Here is a 15,311-nt window from a genome sequence, read left to right on the forward strand (position 1 = left end):
TTATTTCAATGACAAATTTATAATTATTATTTTGATAATCAAATTTATTTACGTTTCACTAATATTCTTGTAAAATTTATTGTAGATGACCAAATTTTTTCTTCGAATACGAAATTAAATTACAATACACACAAAAAAAATAGTTTAATTTTTTTTGTTTAAACTAAGGAATGAAAGAAAAATAAATAAATTAAGAATAAGAAACTCAAATAATTATAATAAAAGAAGTCAAAAAATAATTTATGTATGAAAAAATATGAAAATATACCTTGAACTTTGATAGAAGGATCATATATACCCTTAAATAATTTTTTTTAAAAAAATTAGAAGTATTAAAAATAAATTTAAATTAATTTTTTAAATTCCGTTAAATGAAGGGCATATGTGAGCTATTTTGTAACGACAGGGGTATATGTGAGCGGTTTGTATAACAGTAAGGACATATATGAGCCACTTTTATAACGAGGGTATATTAGCTGCAAATGACAAAGTTGAGGGGTATATCAGACCCTTTTCCCAAGATTATAGTTTTAGCGAAAATAATAGTCGCTGATATTTTTAATGACAAAAAAATATTAGTTTTAGCGGCAATAATAGTCGCCGCTAAAAGTATTTTTAAGTAACAAAAAATATTAGTTTTAGCGGCAATTATAGTCGCTGCTAAAAGGCTTTTTAGTGACAAAAATATTAGTTTTAGCGGCAATTATAGTCGCTGCTAAAAAGGTGTTTTTAGTGACAAGATTTTTCAGTTTTAGCGGCAATTATAGTCGCCGCTAAAAGGTGTTTTGACAAAATTTTTTAGTTTTAGTGGCAATTTTAGTCGCCGCTAAAAGATATTTTTAGTGACAAAAAATTATATATTTAGTGGCAATTATAGTCGCCGCTAAAAGGCGTTTTAGTGACAAAAAGTTATAGTTTTAGCGGCAATTATAGTCGCCGCTAAAAGGTGTTTTTAGTGACAAAACTTTTTAGTTTTAGCGCAGCAATTATAGTCGCCGCTAAAAGGTATTTTTAGTGACAAATTTTTTTAGTTTTAGTGGCAATTATAGTCGCCGCTAAAAGGTGTTTTTAGTGACAAAAATTTTTAGTTTTAGTGGCAATTTTAGTCGCCGCTAAAAGGTATTTTTAGTGACAAAAAATAATAGATTTAGCGGCAATTATAGTCGCTCCTGCTTCACCTGCTAAAAGGTGTTTTTAGTGACAATTTTTTTTAGTTTTACCGGCAATTATAGTCGCCGCTAAAAGGTGTTTTTGACAAAATTTTATAGTTTTAGCAGCAATTATAGTTGCCGCTAAAAGGTATTTTTAGTGACAAAAAATTTATAGATTTAGCGGCAGTTATAGTCGCCACTAAAAGGCGTTTTTTGTGACAAAAAGTTATAGTTTTAGCAGCAATTGTAGTCACCGCTTAAAAGGTTTTTTTGTGACAAAAAATTATAGTTTAAGCGGCATTTGTTGTCACCAGTAAAAGGTATTTTATTTACCAGCAATTTAATCCGCCACTAAATCAAATAACAATTGCCGTTAAAAGATAGTATTAGTGGCAAATAAAACCGCCACTAATTCTTATAGAAGTCGCCATTAAAATCTAGTATTTTGAAAAACTACGAATCTAGGAACCAAAAAATTGAGTTCAAGTTCATCGTATAGTAATATCATAACTTTATTATTGAGCTAAGCCTAAGGATCTATCAAAACCAAGTTATCTACCCTATTGTGGCATAAGATTTGTATACATGTTATCCCTTCCTAGGTTCTATTAAAATTTTAAATTCAAATGTCAAAAACTACACTAAAAATACCATATTAGTTGCAATCTTCATAATCTTAATATGACAGGATTACAACTTAAAATATTTATTGAAATCCATTCAATTTGACTCTCGATAAGCAAAAAGGTGACGAGTAGGTATTAGGCCTAAAAACAAAATTAACAAATACATTAGTACTAAGACTACAACAAGAGTAATTAAAAAGACAATATTTTCGATAGGTAAATGATACATTTGATCCTTTTCCTCTTTTCTCCCACTATTAATTCACAAGTAAAACTACATCTTCTAAATAATTATAATACTAAACCAAACTTCATCTTGTTGTCAAATCTGTGAAGTAATCAATCATTTCTTCTAAATACCTCTTTGAAGCAATTTGCTTCTTCTGGGAAATGAATTAGGACTATGAATCACTTAATAGAACACGAAAACCATCTCCATCTGGCTACCAAAAATACAAGGCGCGGAGGAGCAAAAAGAGCTTATATGATGTACAAAACTCGTTGAACTAAATAAGATTGCTGGTTCTCCGCTTTGATGGTCCTCCAGGGAATAGCTTTATTATCCATCCCAAGACCCGTTCCACCACCTGATACAAAAGAAGAAAGTATAGTCAAGGCATCGACTATCAAGTTTAAATTAGAAGGAGATGAGGAAGCAAAAGAGTGAGAACATTTGACGCCAAGAAGACGAACACCTCAAAACCATCTGACAAGCTGTGTAATACTGTTAGTCCAATATCTCTAAATGACACAAAATTGTAGAAGGTTAGAGTTTGTTGGAGAAAAGAGTGTTTGACTGGCTCTCAAAAAAAAAAAGCAAACGTCCTTTTGGTAGACTCAGTTTAAAAGTTTCACCATGAAAGAAGGTGAATCTATTCATGAAATGTGCACTAGATTCTCCACCATTACAAACGAGATCATGTTCCTAAAGAACCTAGCACTGCGTGCAAACAGGTCACTAAGATACAGGAGATCCTCTCAGAATCTTGTACTGATGAAGTTGATGTTGTCGATGATATAAGGGATCCTAAAGTACATACTGATGTTGGATGCTCTATTACAACATCTTTAAGTTCATGAGATGCACATAAGAAAGGACGGTCTCATTCTCAAAGGTAAAGACAAAAGGTTGGATCCAAGTAATGAGGTTGATCGGAAGAAAGATGCAAAAATGAATAAATCACTTGCTCTCAAGGTGCCACAAAGTCAAATCCTAAAATAGATGAGAACATGGCCTATCTCCCTTGAAGATTTCAAAAAATCGTGAGAAAACATGGAGGTCTCATAAAGAAAGGAAATCTCAACAGGGCTACAAACTTAAATGACTTGTGCCACAAGTGTGGTAAACCATGTCACTTAATCAGAGATGCACAAGGAATATGACAAGCCTGGAGGAGACAAGGACAAAAGAAGGGACCAGGTCTCTCACAAGTCAAGCAGAAGGGAAACGGTTGATTATGTGGTGAAGAAAGCTCTGGCCGTCTGGGGATACATTCTAACAAGAACCTCTACCATTTGTGGGTGTTCGAAAACTGGTATTTATTTTATGGTGTTTCTACATCACTGATAGATCCATTAAGCTCCAGCAGTAGCTTAGAGGAAAAGAAAGAATTTCAAACTTAGCTCTCTCTTAGTCTATAAAAGAACTAAAAAAGCTTACTCTTGAAGCGTAACTTATAAGTTGAATAACGAATCTGAGGGCACAAGCCGCAATGGTATTGGCATTCCATGCCAATTTTAACTTTAATTCGAAATACAAAGTGAAATATAAGTAAAAATTTTAAAACTTTAACAGATAAAAGGGGCACAGAAGATAACTTTAAGAGGATGGAGGTTTATAAGCATATGGAAGCAGTTATATTTACAAGTCATATTACAGTACAAGAAAGGTTCACACAGCACCTTTATTGAATGAAAAGTTTCAAGGTAGGTCATTTTACCTCATCACCTTCATCAGCATATGTGGTGCTGTCCTGCACAGATAAAGCATCTGGTAGCCTTGTTTGGTTATTACCAGTTGCCATGCTTTGAGCAGTCAAAAGCTCCGATCTTTGTGTTTGAGCTTCAAGCTTTCGGGTTAAGTCCTTGTTTAACTCCTATGCTCATCAAGGAACAAAACAAAAATCCATCAAACAAGTGTAGAGAGAGAATATTATTAGTATCCAAGCAGTGAACTTTTAGTTGCACTTCCCAACACAAAGCACTACATGAAAATTAATAGATATTGAAAGAACATGTGCAAGCATACTTACAAAAGGGAGACTTGATCAAAAAAATTTACATTTGCAATAGAACATTGGTGGTTTATATTAGAAGCAACAGAAAGGAAAAGGATGAAAAAGAATCCTAAAGGTGAAAATAATTTGACTCATATTTTTTTTGAGAATGATAACGTTAATTTGACTCACATATTAGATCCTGAGGAGAAATATTTTTGGATGATAATACTAACAAGTGACAAGGACAGCTTCCCTCAAATTACCTGCAATTCAGAGCACTGAGATGATTCCAGTGACAAGGCTTTCATCAACTCTTCTTTCTCCAAGGTTAACTATAAGCATCCAAGTTGGAAGAAAATTATTCAATTCTTTTAAATGGTAAAAATGCCTTGAAATATATAAACAGCTAAGAAGACAGGTAGTCGAGGGTGCAAAAATGATCAGCCTCAAGGATTTTATGCAAGAAGCTACCTCAGAAATCAATGTATTGATGCTTTGAATCATCCTTATCTGATCTGGAGGAACAGTCGTCGATAAACTTTCAAGACTGAGCTGGTCATTCTCAGATAGATATGAAAAGGTGGGGCCCTCAGAACTGCGAGCTCCCAAGTTAGGGCCATCCAAGGTAGTATTTACGATTTTTTCTTCACCTGAATCAATACAACACCACATAATTGAAATCTACAATAATGTTAAAAAATACATAAAGAGGCATCCTGAAGATGTAATCTGTGAAATCTGAAACCACATACGGAGATCCTCTGTTGAAGTTGATACATCCTTTTTACTAGGCATACTCCTGCTAACATCAAGTGACTTGCCACTATCAGAAGTTTTTCGTAGTTTCTCCTGCAAGAGCTTCTTTTCTGTTGAGAGAAAGAAAACAAAGATGTCGTTATGTGTACAAGAAACTGGTGGAAAGAAATAGCAACTCTATATCACTCTAAACCAATTACAAGCAAAATAACTCGAATAAAAAAAAGGTTCTTTAACTATCAGCATCTTACCTTCTTTTAGAGCATCAATTGTTGACAGCAGATCCTGGCGTTCCTTTCCAAGGCTAGCCATTTTCTTTCTGCAGCGATTAAGAGAGAGTCGAATGACATCAACACCCACATTTATTGCAATTTACAAGAGTTAATGAGTAAGGCAAAGCGACTCAATTCTGACTTCTAAAATTTATAGCAATCTTCGCTAACTGTTCTTGCTAATATACATTTTCACAAGTAGATGGAAGTAACCAATATGCGTTACAAAAACTACTAAAGTTTCCTCCATTGCAAGCACCAGGAGAGGCACATAAAGTTTTTGGCAGCACTTCAATATTATATGGAAGTGAATGGTGTTACATAAAGGTAGACATGAATATCTGATAAGTGATATATCCTTCTCATTGTAATAAACTATTGACTTCATTAAAATGATTATGCTATCTAGTTTCCCTTAGCTTTTATCCCAGTGGATAAAGGAGAGATGGGAGGGAATGAACAATAAAAGCGAAAGATGACTATGACCAGATCAGAGTTAAAAGTGTTCACAGGCAAGTTTTGAGCATACTTGAAAGAAGATATTTCAGCTTGTGATTTCTCTAATTCCCTCTCCAGTTTAAGCTCATTAGATCTCAGACGAAGTGCCTACAAGATAAGTTAGACAAAGTTATTATCTCAAAGTGGAGGAAATTATCATCTATCTGAAAAACAAATGGCTGCACTTAATAATCAATTTCGAAGAAAAGAAATCTAGAAAAGGCACGGTTTCAAAAAGGTGAGTAGACCGTTCCGATCTAATATCAACAGGAAGTATAATCGACGATGCACTGATCCAAAGGAAAAATTAAAATCATAACAAATATTGGATATATACCTTACAGCATCGTGATCCAAGTGATATTAAATTTTATTTCTAAACCATTAGAACAAGGACAAAACATCAGACTCCACATACCACCTCAGTATTACAAGCGGCAAACATTGATACAAAAAGTATTATATGTGACAGACATTGAAAAGATACCTGAGTGAGGACATAGTGAAGGCTACCATATGGGTTCTAATAGAGTATCACTTTACACTTCAGAAGTGAATATAGCAAGATACTCCGCATTAGATGTGTCAGCTAATCAATATAACAGAATATACACAATACTAAGTTTGCTTCAAGTTCAACAAATATGAAATATCAATAAAAACTAAACATTATCAACATTAGATTTTCAATATGATAGTTCTAGTGTAATACAATTTATCTTTTGAACAAGGGTATGTTCCTCTTCCAAAGTATAAGAAAACAGAATATGTCTACCTTAACTATCTCTTTTAATCAAATAGGACAACTTTGCAGATGTAAATGATGTTAAAATTCATTTTAAATTCTCAATAAGGGCTTTGTGAAGGATTTGGCAACACAAGGCAATGCCACTATCCGTTACCTTCTCTTCCAAACCAATCACTTCAGAAGCCAATAGCTTAGCACGTTCATCTGCAGCATTACATTCAAATTGTACACTTGCATATTCCATTTTCACAGCTTCAAGTTCGACCTGCTTACATTAGATGCAATGACAGAAAATCACATACCTCAATGGTTATGGTAAGAATCAAGTCCATTATGATGAACTGAACTCAACAGGACATGTTAGTACAAAGATAGCTTGCCAGACATCTGAACTAATCTCAACATGAGAAACCAGTTCATTCCACAATACCGATTCCAAAAGTGTTCTCCAACATAAGGGTCACAGGTGTATCGTTGAATATAGAGTTAAGATGAATGAACACGTTCTTCAACATCTTAATATAGCAGATACGGTTCAAATGGTATCTATTTTATGAAATTTGTATCTGGAAAACCATTGAACACCACATAGAAAATTTGTTGCACCTTGCTGACCAAATTACAGACAAAACAAAGGAACTTCATGAAGCCTCCTCAAAACTGAAGAAAGGGGGTGACCAAGAACTAAGGTTTTAATGTTGTGAATTTATTTTTATTAAATAAAAATATAAACCACCAATGAGACGTACTTAGACAAGAAAGATCATTGGATGCTTCAACATATAGACTGGCCACCCCTCTTTCTTGTCCAAGTCAATCAAATAATTATTTGTGAGTTGTGACTATGCATTTCTTCTGTTTCTAAACAGCAGAAATAAATATGATTGTTTGCATTTTCCATTCTTTATTTTTATAATTGAGTTATGTATGAAATGCCTGGCCAAAATTTCTGCTGTTTAGAAACAAAAGAAGAAAACTGCACGTAACTTTCCGTGGCATCCATGTTGTGCTACAACTTTTAAAATGGCATATCAAGGATAGTAAAGAAAATAGGTCATTTCATTTCTTTGTCGATCAACTTGAAAATGTATCCAGATAAAACCAGTGGAAGTCATTAACACCCACTACCTTGTACTAATTGACAATTTTAGCTATGTTGTGCAATGTAACTTAAGGTGTACATTCAAAAAGGAATACAGATCAGGGAATATAGCAATAATTGGGAGTAACCGAGTGAGTTTTGTTACAAACCAGTTGTGCTTTAATTTCCTCCTGCAGTTCTTCTATGTCGGTCTTTAATTGGGTAACAAAACTGCCCTGGAAAAGAAAATTAAGCAACTGATTGGAGCAAGACTCATTTCTTCAAATAGATAACAAAAAATTCCGAGAATGTTAGACATGCATATTATACTTAGTACAACAAATGTTAGCTGGTGTTACATGATCAAACCCTTAAGGAGCAGATGTGGCTAGTGTACACTACATATTTGAAGCTTGTAATATGCTTCATAATAAATAATTTATTCAACTTCCTACAAGTTTAAATGTGTGTTCTTTGAGTGTGGGAATATATATTTTATATATAAACAGAAAAGTGTACCTGTTGATTATAACTCTCTGTCAGGGCTGAATTTTCAGCAGCTAGAGACTCTGCTAGAACTCGTGAAGCCTCAAGAGCACGTTGTGAAGAAAACTTCTCTTGTGTTAAATCTTCAATATGCTGTCAAAAAATGTAAAAGTATACATCATGCAAGTATTTGACAATTTAAGACCTGCTGTGAAATGCTACATCCCTGAGAGTCATGCAATCATGCATGACCTCTATCATCCTCGTCCATTTCCCTCATTGTAAATGCAAGAGACAATTTTTAATCTTGCCAGTTTCTCTGACCAGGCAATTGAAGAGTGCTCTTGTACTGACACATTGAACAAGCGAAATAACTATCAGATGGAAAGTGTTTTCTAACTATAACAAAAAGATCTTTTTTAAGATGAAAGAACAAGAAATGTAATTGGCAGGTGTTCACTTCACATCAGAGTCTGTTTATTAAGATATTTCATGTGTTAAATTATTTTACTTAATTAAGCTTAATCTCTATACAATCACAGACCTTTCCAGGTTCATGTACAATAATATAGAAAGTAAACAAACCTGACTAATGCACACCTCAAGATTAGCGGCATTATTCTAGCTTACTAACATTTTCTCGATTGCATTCAACTTCACTGAGCCACAATCCACTATATTTAAAAGTTAATTCTAGTCTACACATTTCAATGTGAAAAACTCGAAATCGTGTCTTCAATTATCAACTTCTGCAGTTCTCTCCAAGGTGCTTCAAATAACTGGTAACGAGATGGCTATTATTGGTCCAATGTACTGACTACTAAGAATAATCTTTTCAAATGATGTTATTTTGTTGCAGTTAGTGTTCAGAATGCTTTGTTATGCTTTCAATCCCGTTTGTTCTTTTCCTGGACTGTTTTCCCTTGAGTCAAGGGTCTATAGAAACAACCTCTCTACCTCTGTGATTGGTGTAAGGCCTGCATACACTCTACCCTCCCCATAACCCACTTTGCGGGACTACACTGGGTATGTTCTGGCAGTTTTTAAATTATAATGCCTTTGCTGACAAAAAATCACAACTTCCCCTAAACTTCAAAGTTCTAGAGGAAAGAAGAGAAAAGAAGGGGGGAAAGAGCATGAAAGAAAGTAAAGAAGGATTCATAACATCCTAGTCGAACAGAGAAAAACTTGCTTCATAAAGGGACAATTGATCGAGACAATTTAAAATGACTAAGCCAAACAAGACGAAAAGGTTTTCCATTCTAATAAAGACTGATTTCTATCCTGAAGCAGCAGAGTGCTTTTCATATATTAACCATCAATTAGCAGTACTTTCAAACTAAATTTTGACTTTGAAGACATCCTGACCTAAACTTATCACTTTCTAAAGCAAGGGAAGTAAATGTGGAGAAACCTGTTCTAAAGCAGCAAAATCTTCATTCTGTTTTTGTGCAAAAGACTGATAACGGTTGTCCATGTTCCCCGTGTCTTTCTCAGCATGATGATTCAACTGATCAGACCCACTTGCAGAAAAGGTTGAAGAAGTCATCATGTTCCTGGAGTTGGACGATTCCAAAGTGTCCGTGGGATGACCCTTTGGATCAAATCTGTCTGCAGAAACTGATTCAGTTGGAGAAGGGGATACCACAGGAACTTTTGAAATGTTGATGGAATCAAGGAAAGACGGACGAGATTTCCTCCCAACAGTGGCTGTAGACAATTTTGAATTACTAGAAGAACTTCTTGCTTCAGAACTGATGTCCTCATGTTTAGAATCAGATGCCCAAGAAGACGAATTATTATTCATGTAAAAACCAGAGTTGTTGAACTGGCCATACCCAATATCAGAAATTATAGAACTATTAGCTTCAACAGTACCATCTCTTTGCCCATCTTCCAAAGAAAACTTTGTACTGCTGGTTGTGGGGCGCATATGATCTATCAAAAAAAAAAGGGAAATAGATGTCAGATTATGCAACCCCAATTAATTAACTGGATAGATGAATCGCAGGTACGCAATGAGGCTCTCTAAGGTAAAAAGGAAGCACAATAAAGGATTAAAAAAAGAAAAAACGGAACTCCAAATTACCATAAAGTTACCTTCATATGATGAGGAGGTAAACCCACTAGCCCAACGATCCATAAAACCTGGTTTTTCTTGCAGATGAGGACCACGGGAGTTTTCAGGTGAAACATTAGCAGGAAAAGCATGAGAAGTACTAGAGTTCATTACAGAAAGATCTTTTGTTTTTTTTCCCTCTATTTCACTTTTAGCTACACCATCATGACTAAACAAACCGGAAAATTTACTGTAACTGGGGAATGATGACAGAAAATTAGGTGTAGAATGACTAGTATTAAATCCAAATCCAATACTTCCCAAGGCTCCATCATTCTCCGTCTTCTCAGGGGGATTATAACTATCACTGAATTGTTCAGATGATTTAGGTTTCTCATCACCCTTAAGCACTTTATCTCTAAAATGAGATGGCGTGGAGATGGAAGAAGTAAAACCATGATTGTTTCCACTAATAGTAGAAGTAGCGCTAGCATCATTATCATTGTTGTGTAAACTATGAGTAGGACTAGCATTAGCTTCATAGGAAGAAGCGAAACCACTCTTCTGTGCAAGATCAGGATTCTTGAAATCATGTGTAACGTCTACTCGAGATAACTCTGAAACAGCTCCATCAAGGGCATCAGATGTACCAGCTCCACGAGAGTCAGTGATTCTTGTGTGTTCACTGTCTGAAGGTTGGTTATCAAAGCCTCCACCCGAACCATGAGGTTGATTATTGGAAGTTGACTTTTTTGCCTTCTCTGCTTTCTTTTTGCGGAACTCTTCTAGCTGCAAATGATACAAGATAAAGAATTATGAGATGAAAGAAAAATTACAGCAAAACTAATAAAAGGAAAAGATTCTATATTCAGAATTCAGGCAACACAATTGCAGATTAACAACATTGATAGGACAACAAGGAGGACAACAGAGCCAAAAAGGTTTTGACCATTAAAGGAGAACTAGGTAATGGCTATCATCCAACTCATGATGATTAGCAATTTATCTACCATTATGAAAAAAGAGAAGGCATAAAGCATGAAACAAAAAACAAGAATTGTATGATCCAAGAATTAGCCTTCAGGAGTAGTGGCAACTATCTTGATTGATCAATGAAAATGCATGTGGTTTTTTTACCGCAGTGGATCTACGAGAGAAGCTAATAGATGGATAGACTTCTTCTTTTATAACATAGATGAATAGGCTTCTTTGGAATCATGGAATATGATTTGGAGAATGACTGGAGTTCGCGTGTCTGGCAAGCTAGAGATCACCAATCACCAGAGCATAGAACGAGATATTCTTTTCTTGCAACCATGGAAAACATCAACTGTTCAAGTCTTATTATCTCCAACTCAGGCACTTACTCAATAGAAGGCTAAAGCCCTATATGTAATGCCGATACAAACTACAAAGTTCGTGATGCATATCTTGTTTCATTCATCTTTTTGGTGTGACTCATATGAAATAGGTATAACTGTATAAGTATCTTGTGAGTAAATGTATTGGTTGTGTATAGATTTTTTAGGAGATGTGTCCTGATCCTGACGAAAGAATGTACAGGAATTTAATAATGATTGTTGTTTAGAGACAGTGGTGTACAAGTATACACGCCAATAACTAGCTAGTACTATAATGGAACACATGCTATAAATGAGCTAATACTCCAACCGGATACTCATTAATTAACCAACAAGTATCACATATTGTTTCTGTTGCTAATCAAGGCATAATGATAGGCATATTCTTTCTCCAAATAATAGGCATAAGGGAAAAAAAGTCCTGCTAATGTTCACCCTATATAAAGGATAATGTGCATGTGATCACAATTTACAAATAAGTTAAGTATTGATGAGATCCAATTGATCTTAATTGAAATCCGTTCCACGAAAAGCTTTATACAACAATCATATGTTGCATATTCGGCTGAACTCAAACCAAGAGGAAAGCATACTAGTTACCTTTACATTTTCTGATATTAGAGGCTCTTCAATTGACATAGAAAATGGTCTACGCAATGATAACTTCTCCTCGCATCTCACCTAAGTATTACTTTTTATGACTGCTGAAAGCTAGTATTATTCAAACTAGTATAAAAGAAAAATGTGCTACAAAATGTGTTCTCAAGCAACATCAACTGATTTCGCTGTGTGATTAAATATGTAGTTGAAACTTGCACCAAAGGTAAAAGGCTCTAAAAAGCGTGTTAGTTCTATTGCATCTTTAAGTGCAATGTGAAATTGAAGTGTGGGCTTGGTAAAAATAAGGTGCAATGGGAGGGGAAAAACATATTTATACATAAATATGTAATTCAAGTAAAAGGTAACAAACTTCATTCATAATCTTTTCCTTGACAACTATGTAATACACTTATATGCCGATTAAATTTGTTGTTTAATACAGCTCCATTCAAGCTAGAATTCATGGCAGTGGTGTGCAAGCCTCATTTTCTTGCCTTCACAGCGCAACTTCAGCGAGGTGAAGCGCCTGCCTGAGATTTTCTGAGCTTCAGGGCGTGGACCTTAAATGAATGTTCGACAACACTGACTAAAATGTTGCTTAAAATGTAGTGTAGTGGCCTGCAGTAGGATCATTCAGCCCTTGATTATAGAAATTACCCACGAGAAAAGCTATATTAAAGTCAGATCGGAGCAGCCCATCTCAAAATTTTCCCATCATTGGGACATATCAATAGATACTATTTTTGTTAATCTAAGTAAGCACAAAATAAAGCCTCCCTCCATACCAATTTGTTTGCCTTACTTTCCTTTTTAGTCAGTTTCAAAAAAAAATGTATGTTTCCTTTTTTGCCAACTTTTTAATTCCAACAGTCCAGATAGCATATTTAAGACCACGAGATTAAAGGAAATTTGGTACACTAACCATACTTTATGTATCTTTAATTTTAGTATACAAGATTCAAAAGTCTTTTTACTTTTTAAAACTGCCTACCAAGTTAAAATGAGACGAAATAAATTGAAATGGAGGAGTATATATCTAGCAATTCCCTCATGCTACAAATCTTCAGCTCACAAATATTATTCAGGATAAACATTTAGTAAGCCAATATCCTCAACAAGCATTCGACTATTTCCACCTGTTTCGCAGTAGTACTCGTTCCAGAACAAACATTAAATGATAGTTAGAACATCCTAAATAGAAAAGATGCATTCTTTTCCGCCAATCTAGTAATCCAACTAAAAATAAAAGGCCAAACCAGTGCACTAAGAAACTACAATGTTCGGGTCCAGGAATGCTCAACTTTCAATTCCTGCATACCACAAATCTTCAGCTCACTAATATTATTAAGAAATCAGAATAAACACTAAGTAAACCAATTTCCTCAACAACCATTCCACTATTTCCACCCGTTTCACTGCAGTACTCGATCTAGAACAAGCATTAAATGATAGAAAAACATAAAACATTGCTCAAATAACGTGTTAGAACATCCTAAATCAAAAAAGATTCATTATTTTCCCCCAATCTAGTAATCCAATTACAAAAAAAGGACAAACTGATGCACTTTCTATATGCGGGATTCGGAAATGTGCAAATCTACCTAGAATCTAGTAATCCAACTAAAAACAAAAGGACAAACCGATGAATTGTCAGATCCTTCTATACATGGGATTCGGAAATACACAGTTTACCTAGAATCTAGAAATCCAAATAAAAACAAAAGGACAAACCAATGCACTAAGCTCCTTCTATACACGGGATTCGTAAATGCACAATTTTACCTAGAATCTAGAAATCCAACTAAAAACAAAAGGACAAACCAATGTACTAAGCTCCCGCTATTCGCAGAGTCCCGAAATATGAAATTTTTTTACCTAGAATCTAGAAATCCAACTAAAAACAAAAAGGACAAACCAATGCACTAAGCTCCCGCTATATGCATAGTCTGGGAATATGTAATTTTACATAGAATCTAGAAATCCAACTAAAAACAAAAGCACAAACCGATGCACTGAGCTCCCGGTATAGGAAGAGTCCGGAAATACACAATTTTATCTAGAATCTACTAATCCAACTAAAAACAAAAGGGCAAACCAATGCACTAAGCTCCCCATATAGGCAGATTCTGGAAATACGCAATTTTACCTAGAATCTAGTAATCCAACTAAAAACAAAAGGGCAAACCAATGCACTAAGCTCCCGCTATTCGAAGAGTCAGGAAATACACAATTTTACCTAGAATCTACTAATCCAACTAAAAACAAAAGGGCAAACCAATGCACTAAGCTCCCCATATAGGCAGATTCTGGAAATACACAATTTTACCTAGAATCTAGTAATCCAACTAAAAACAAAAGGGCAAACCAATGCACTAAGCTCCCGCTATATGCAGAGTCCGGGAATACACAATTTTACCTAGAATCTACTAATCCAACTAACTAAACGAATTAAATTCAATACAACAATCATCGTAAATCTTTCTGAAAAAAGATCATACCTTTTTTTTCCCAGCTTGCAAAAGCTCTTGCTTTCGCAAAACCTGAGCCGATGCCATTCGAATCCACACAAAAAAAATTCAAAATTCCCTTAAATCATCATCCGAAACCCTAATAATTATCAGATTTTCAACTAAAATACAGATCAATTAGCAATGTAAGTGAATCTGTAGATCAGTTTTGATGCATTAAAAAACTTAATTATTGATTTTGGGTAATTCATAGCAAAAAAAATGGAAATTTTGTGAGATTACAGAGGAAAAAGAACCTAAATTTGGATTAAAAGGAATCTAAAAAATGGATTTGGAAAGGGAGAAATTAGAGGGAGAACCGAACGGCTCTCTGTTTTTTTTTTTTTTTGTTTTTTTTTTTTGGGTTCTTTTTGAGAAATTTCTTTATTTTTTACTAATTTATTTTTATGATTTTTTATTTATTATTTTTTTTAAAAAATAAGTTTGATTTTAGAAGTTTGAAAACTGGTAAAATTATATGTATAGTCTTTTACCATCGATTGTTTCATTTTTGATTTGGAATGATAAGCTTCGTCATATTGAATGTACTTGTAATAGAAATTTTTAAAAATTGAGGGAGCATTTTCTTAAAAAAAAATGTTTCTATAATTTTAGAAAATTGTTACGCTATTTAGAAATTAAATCTATAAATTGGGGATTGAATTCGCAGTTCAAGTTGCACAATCCAGTACTATGAGACTATCTCTTTTTTTGGATTAAGGTAATTTAAAATTAGTATACATACGAAAATATTAAAAATATATCATATATTTACAGTGTAAATTTTTACCGTAGATTTGAGTGAATCCGTGGAATCACGTAGATCTGCCTCTAACTCTATCGGCTTATTTGGTCGTACAATTCTTTATTTAGATTTCTAATTAAACTTTAAAAAGCGGAAAAGAAGGTAATCAATAGATAGTAAAAGATTTACATTCGTCTTTATA

The 15,311-nt window shown here is 34.2% G+C and overlaps 1 protein-coding gene across 1 annotated transcript; it reads right to left on the minus strand.

Moving 5' to 3' along the window:
• Nucleotides 1-1,966: 1,966 nt before the first annotated feature.
• Nucleotides 1,967-14,816, minus strand: LOC101265716 (protein BLISTER-like). The gene is made up of 13 exons (XM_010316465.4): nt 14,356-14,816; nt 9,938-10,685; nt 9,252-9,775; nt 7,871-7,990; nt 7,522-7,587; nt 6,425-6,535; nt 5,554-5,630; nt 5,004-5,071; nt 4,749-4,862; nt 4,468-4,646; nt 4,260-4,328; nt 3,718-3,873; nt 1,967-2,364 (listed from the first exon to the last, which is right to left on the minus strand). The coding sequence occupies exons 1-13, from the start codon at nt 14,410-14,412 to the stop codon at nt 2,284-2,286; spliced, it is 2,370 nt and encodes a 789-aa protein (XP_010314767.1). The 5' UTR covers nt 14,413-14,816; the 3' UTR covers nt 1,967-2,283.
• Nucleotides 14,817-15,311: the final 495 nt, after the last annotated feature.

Source organism: Solanum lycopersicum, chromosome 12 (genome assembly GCF_036512215.1).
Source record: "Solanum lycopersicum chromosome 12, SLM_r2.1".
NCBI classification, from domain to species: Eukaryota; Viridiplantae; Streptophyta; class Magnoliopsida; order Solanales; family Solanaceae; genus Solanum; species Solanum lycopersicum.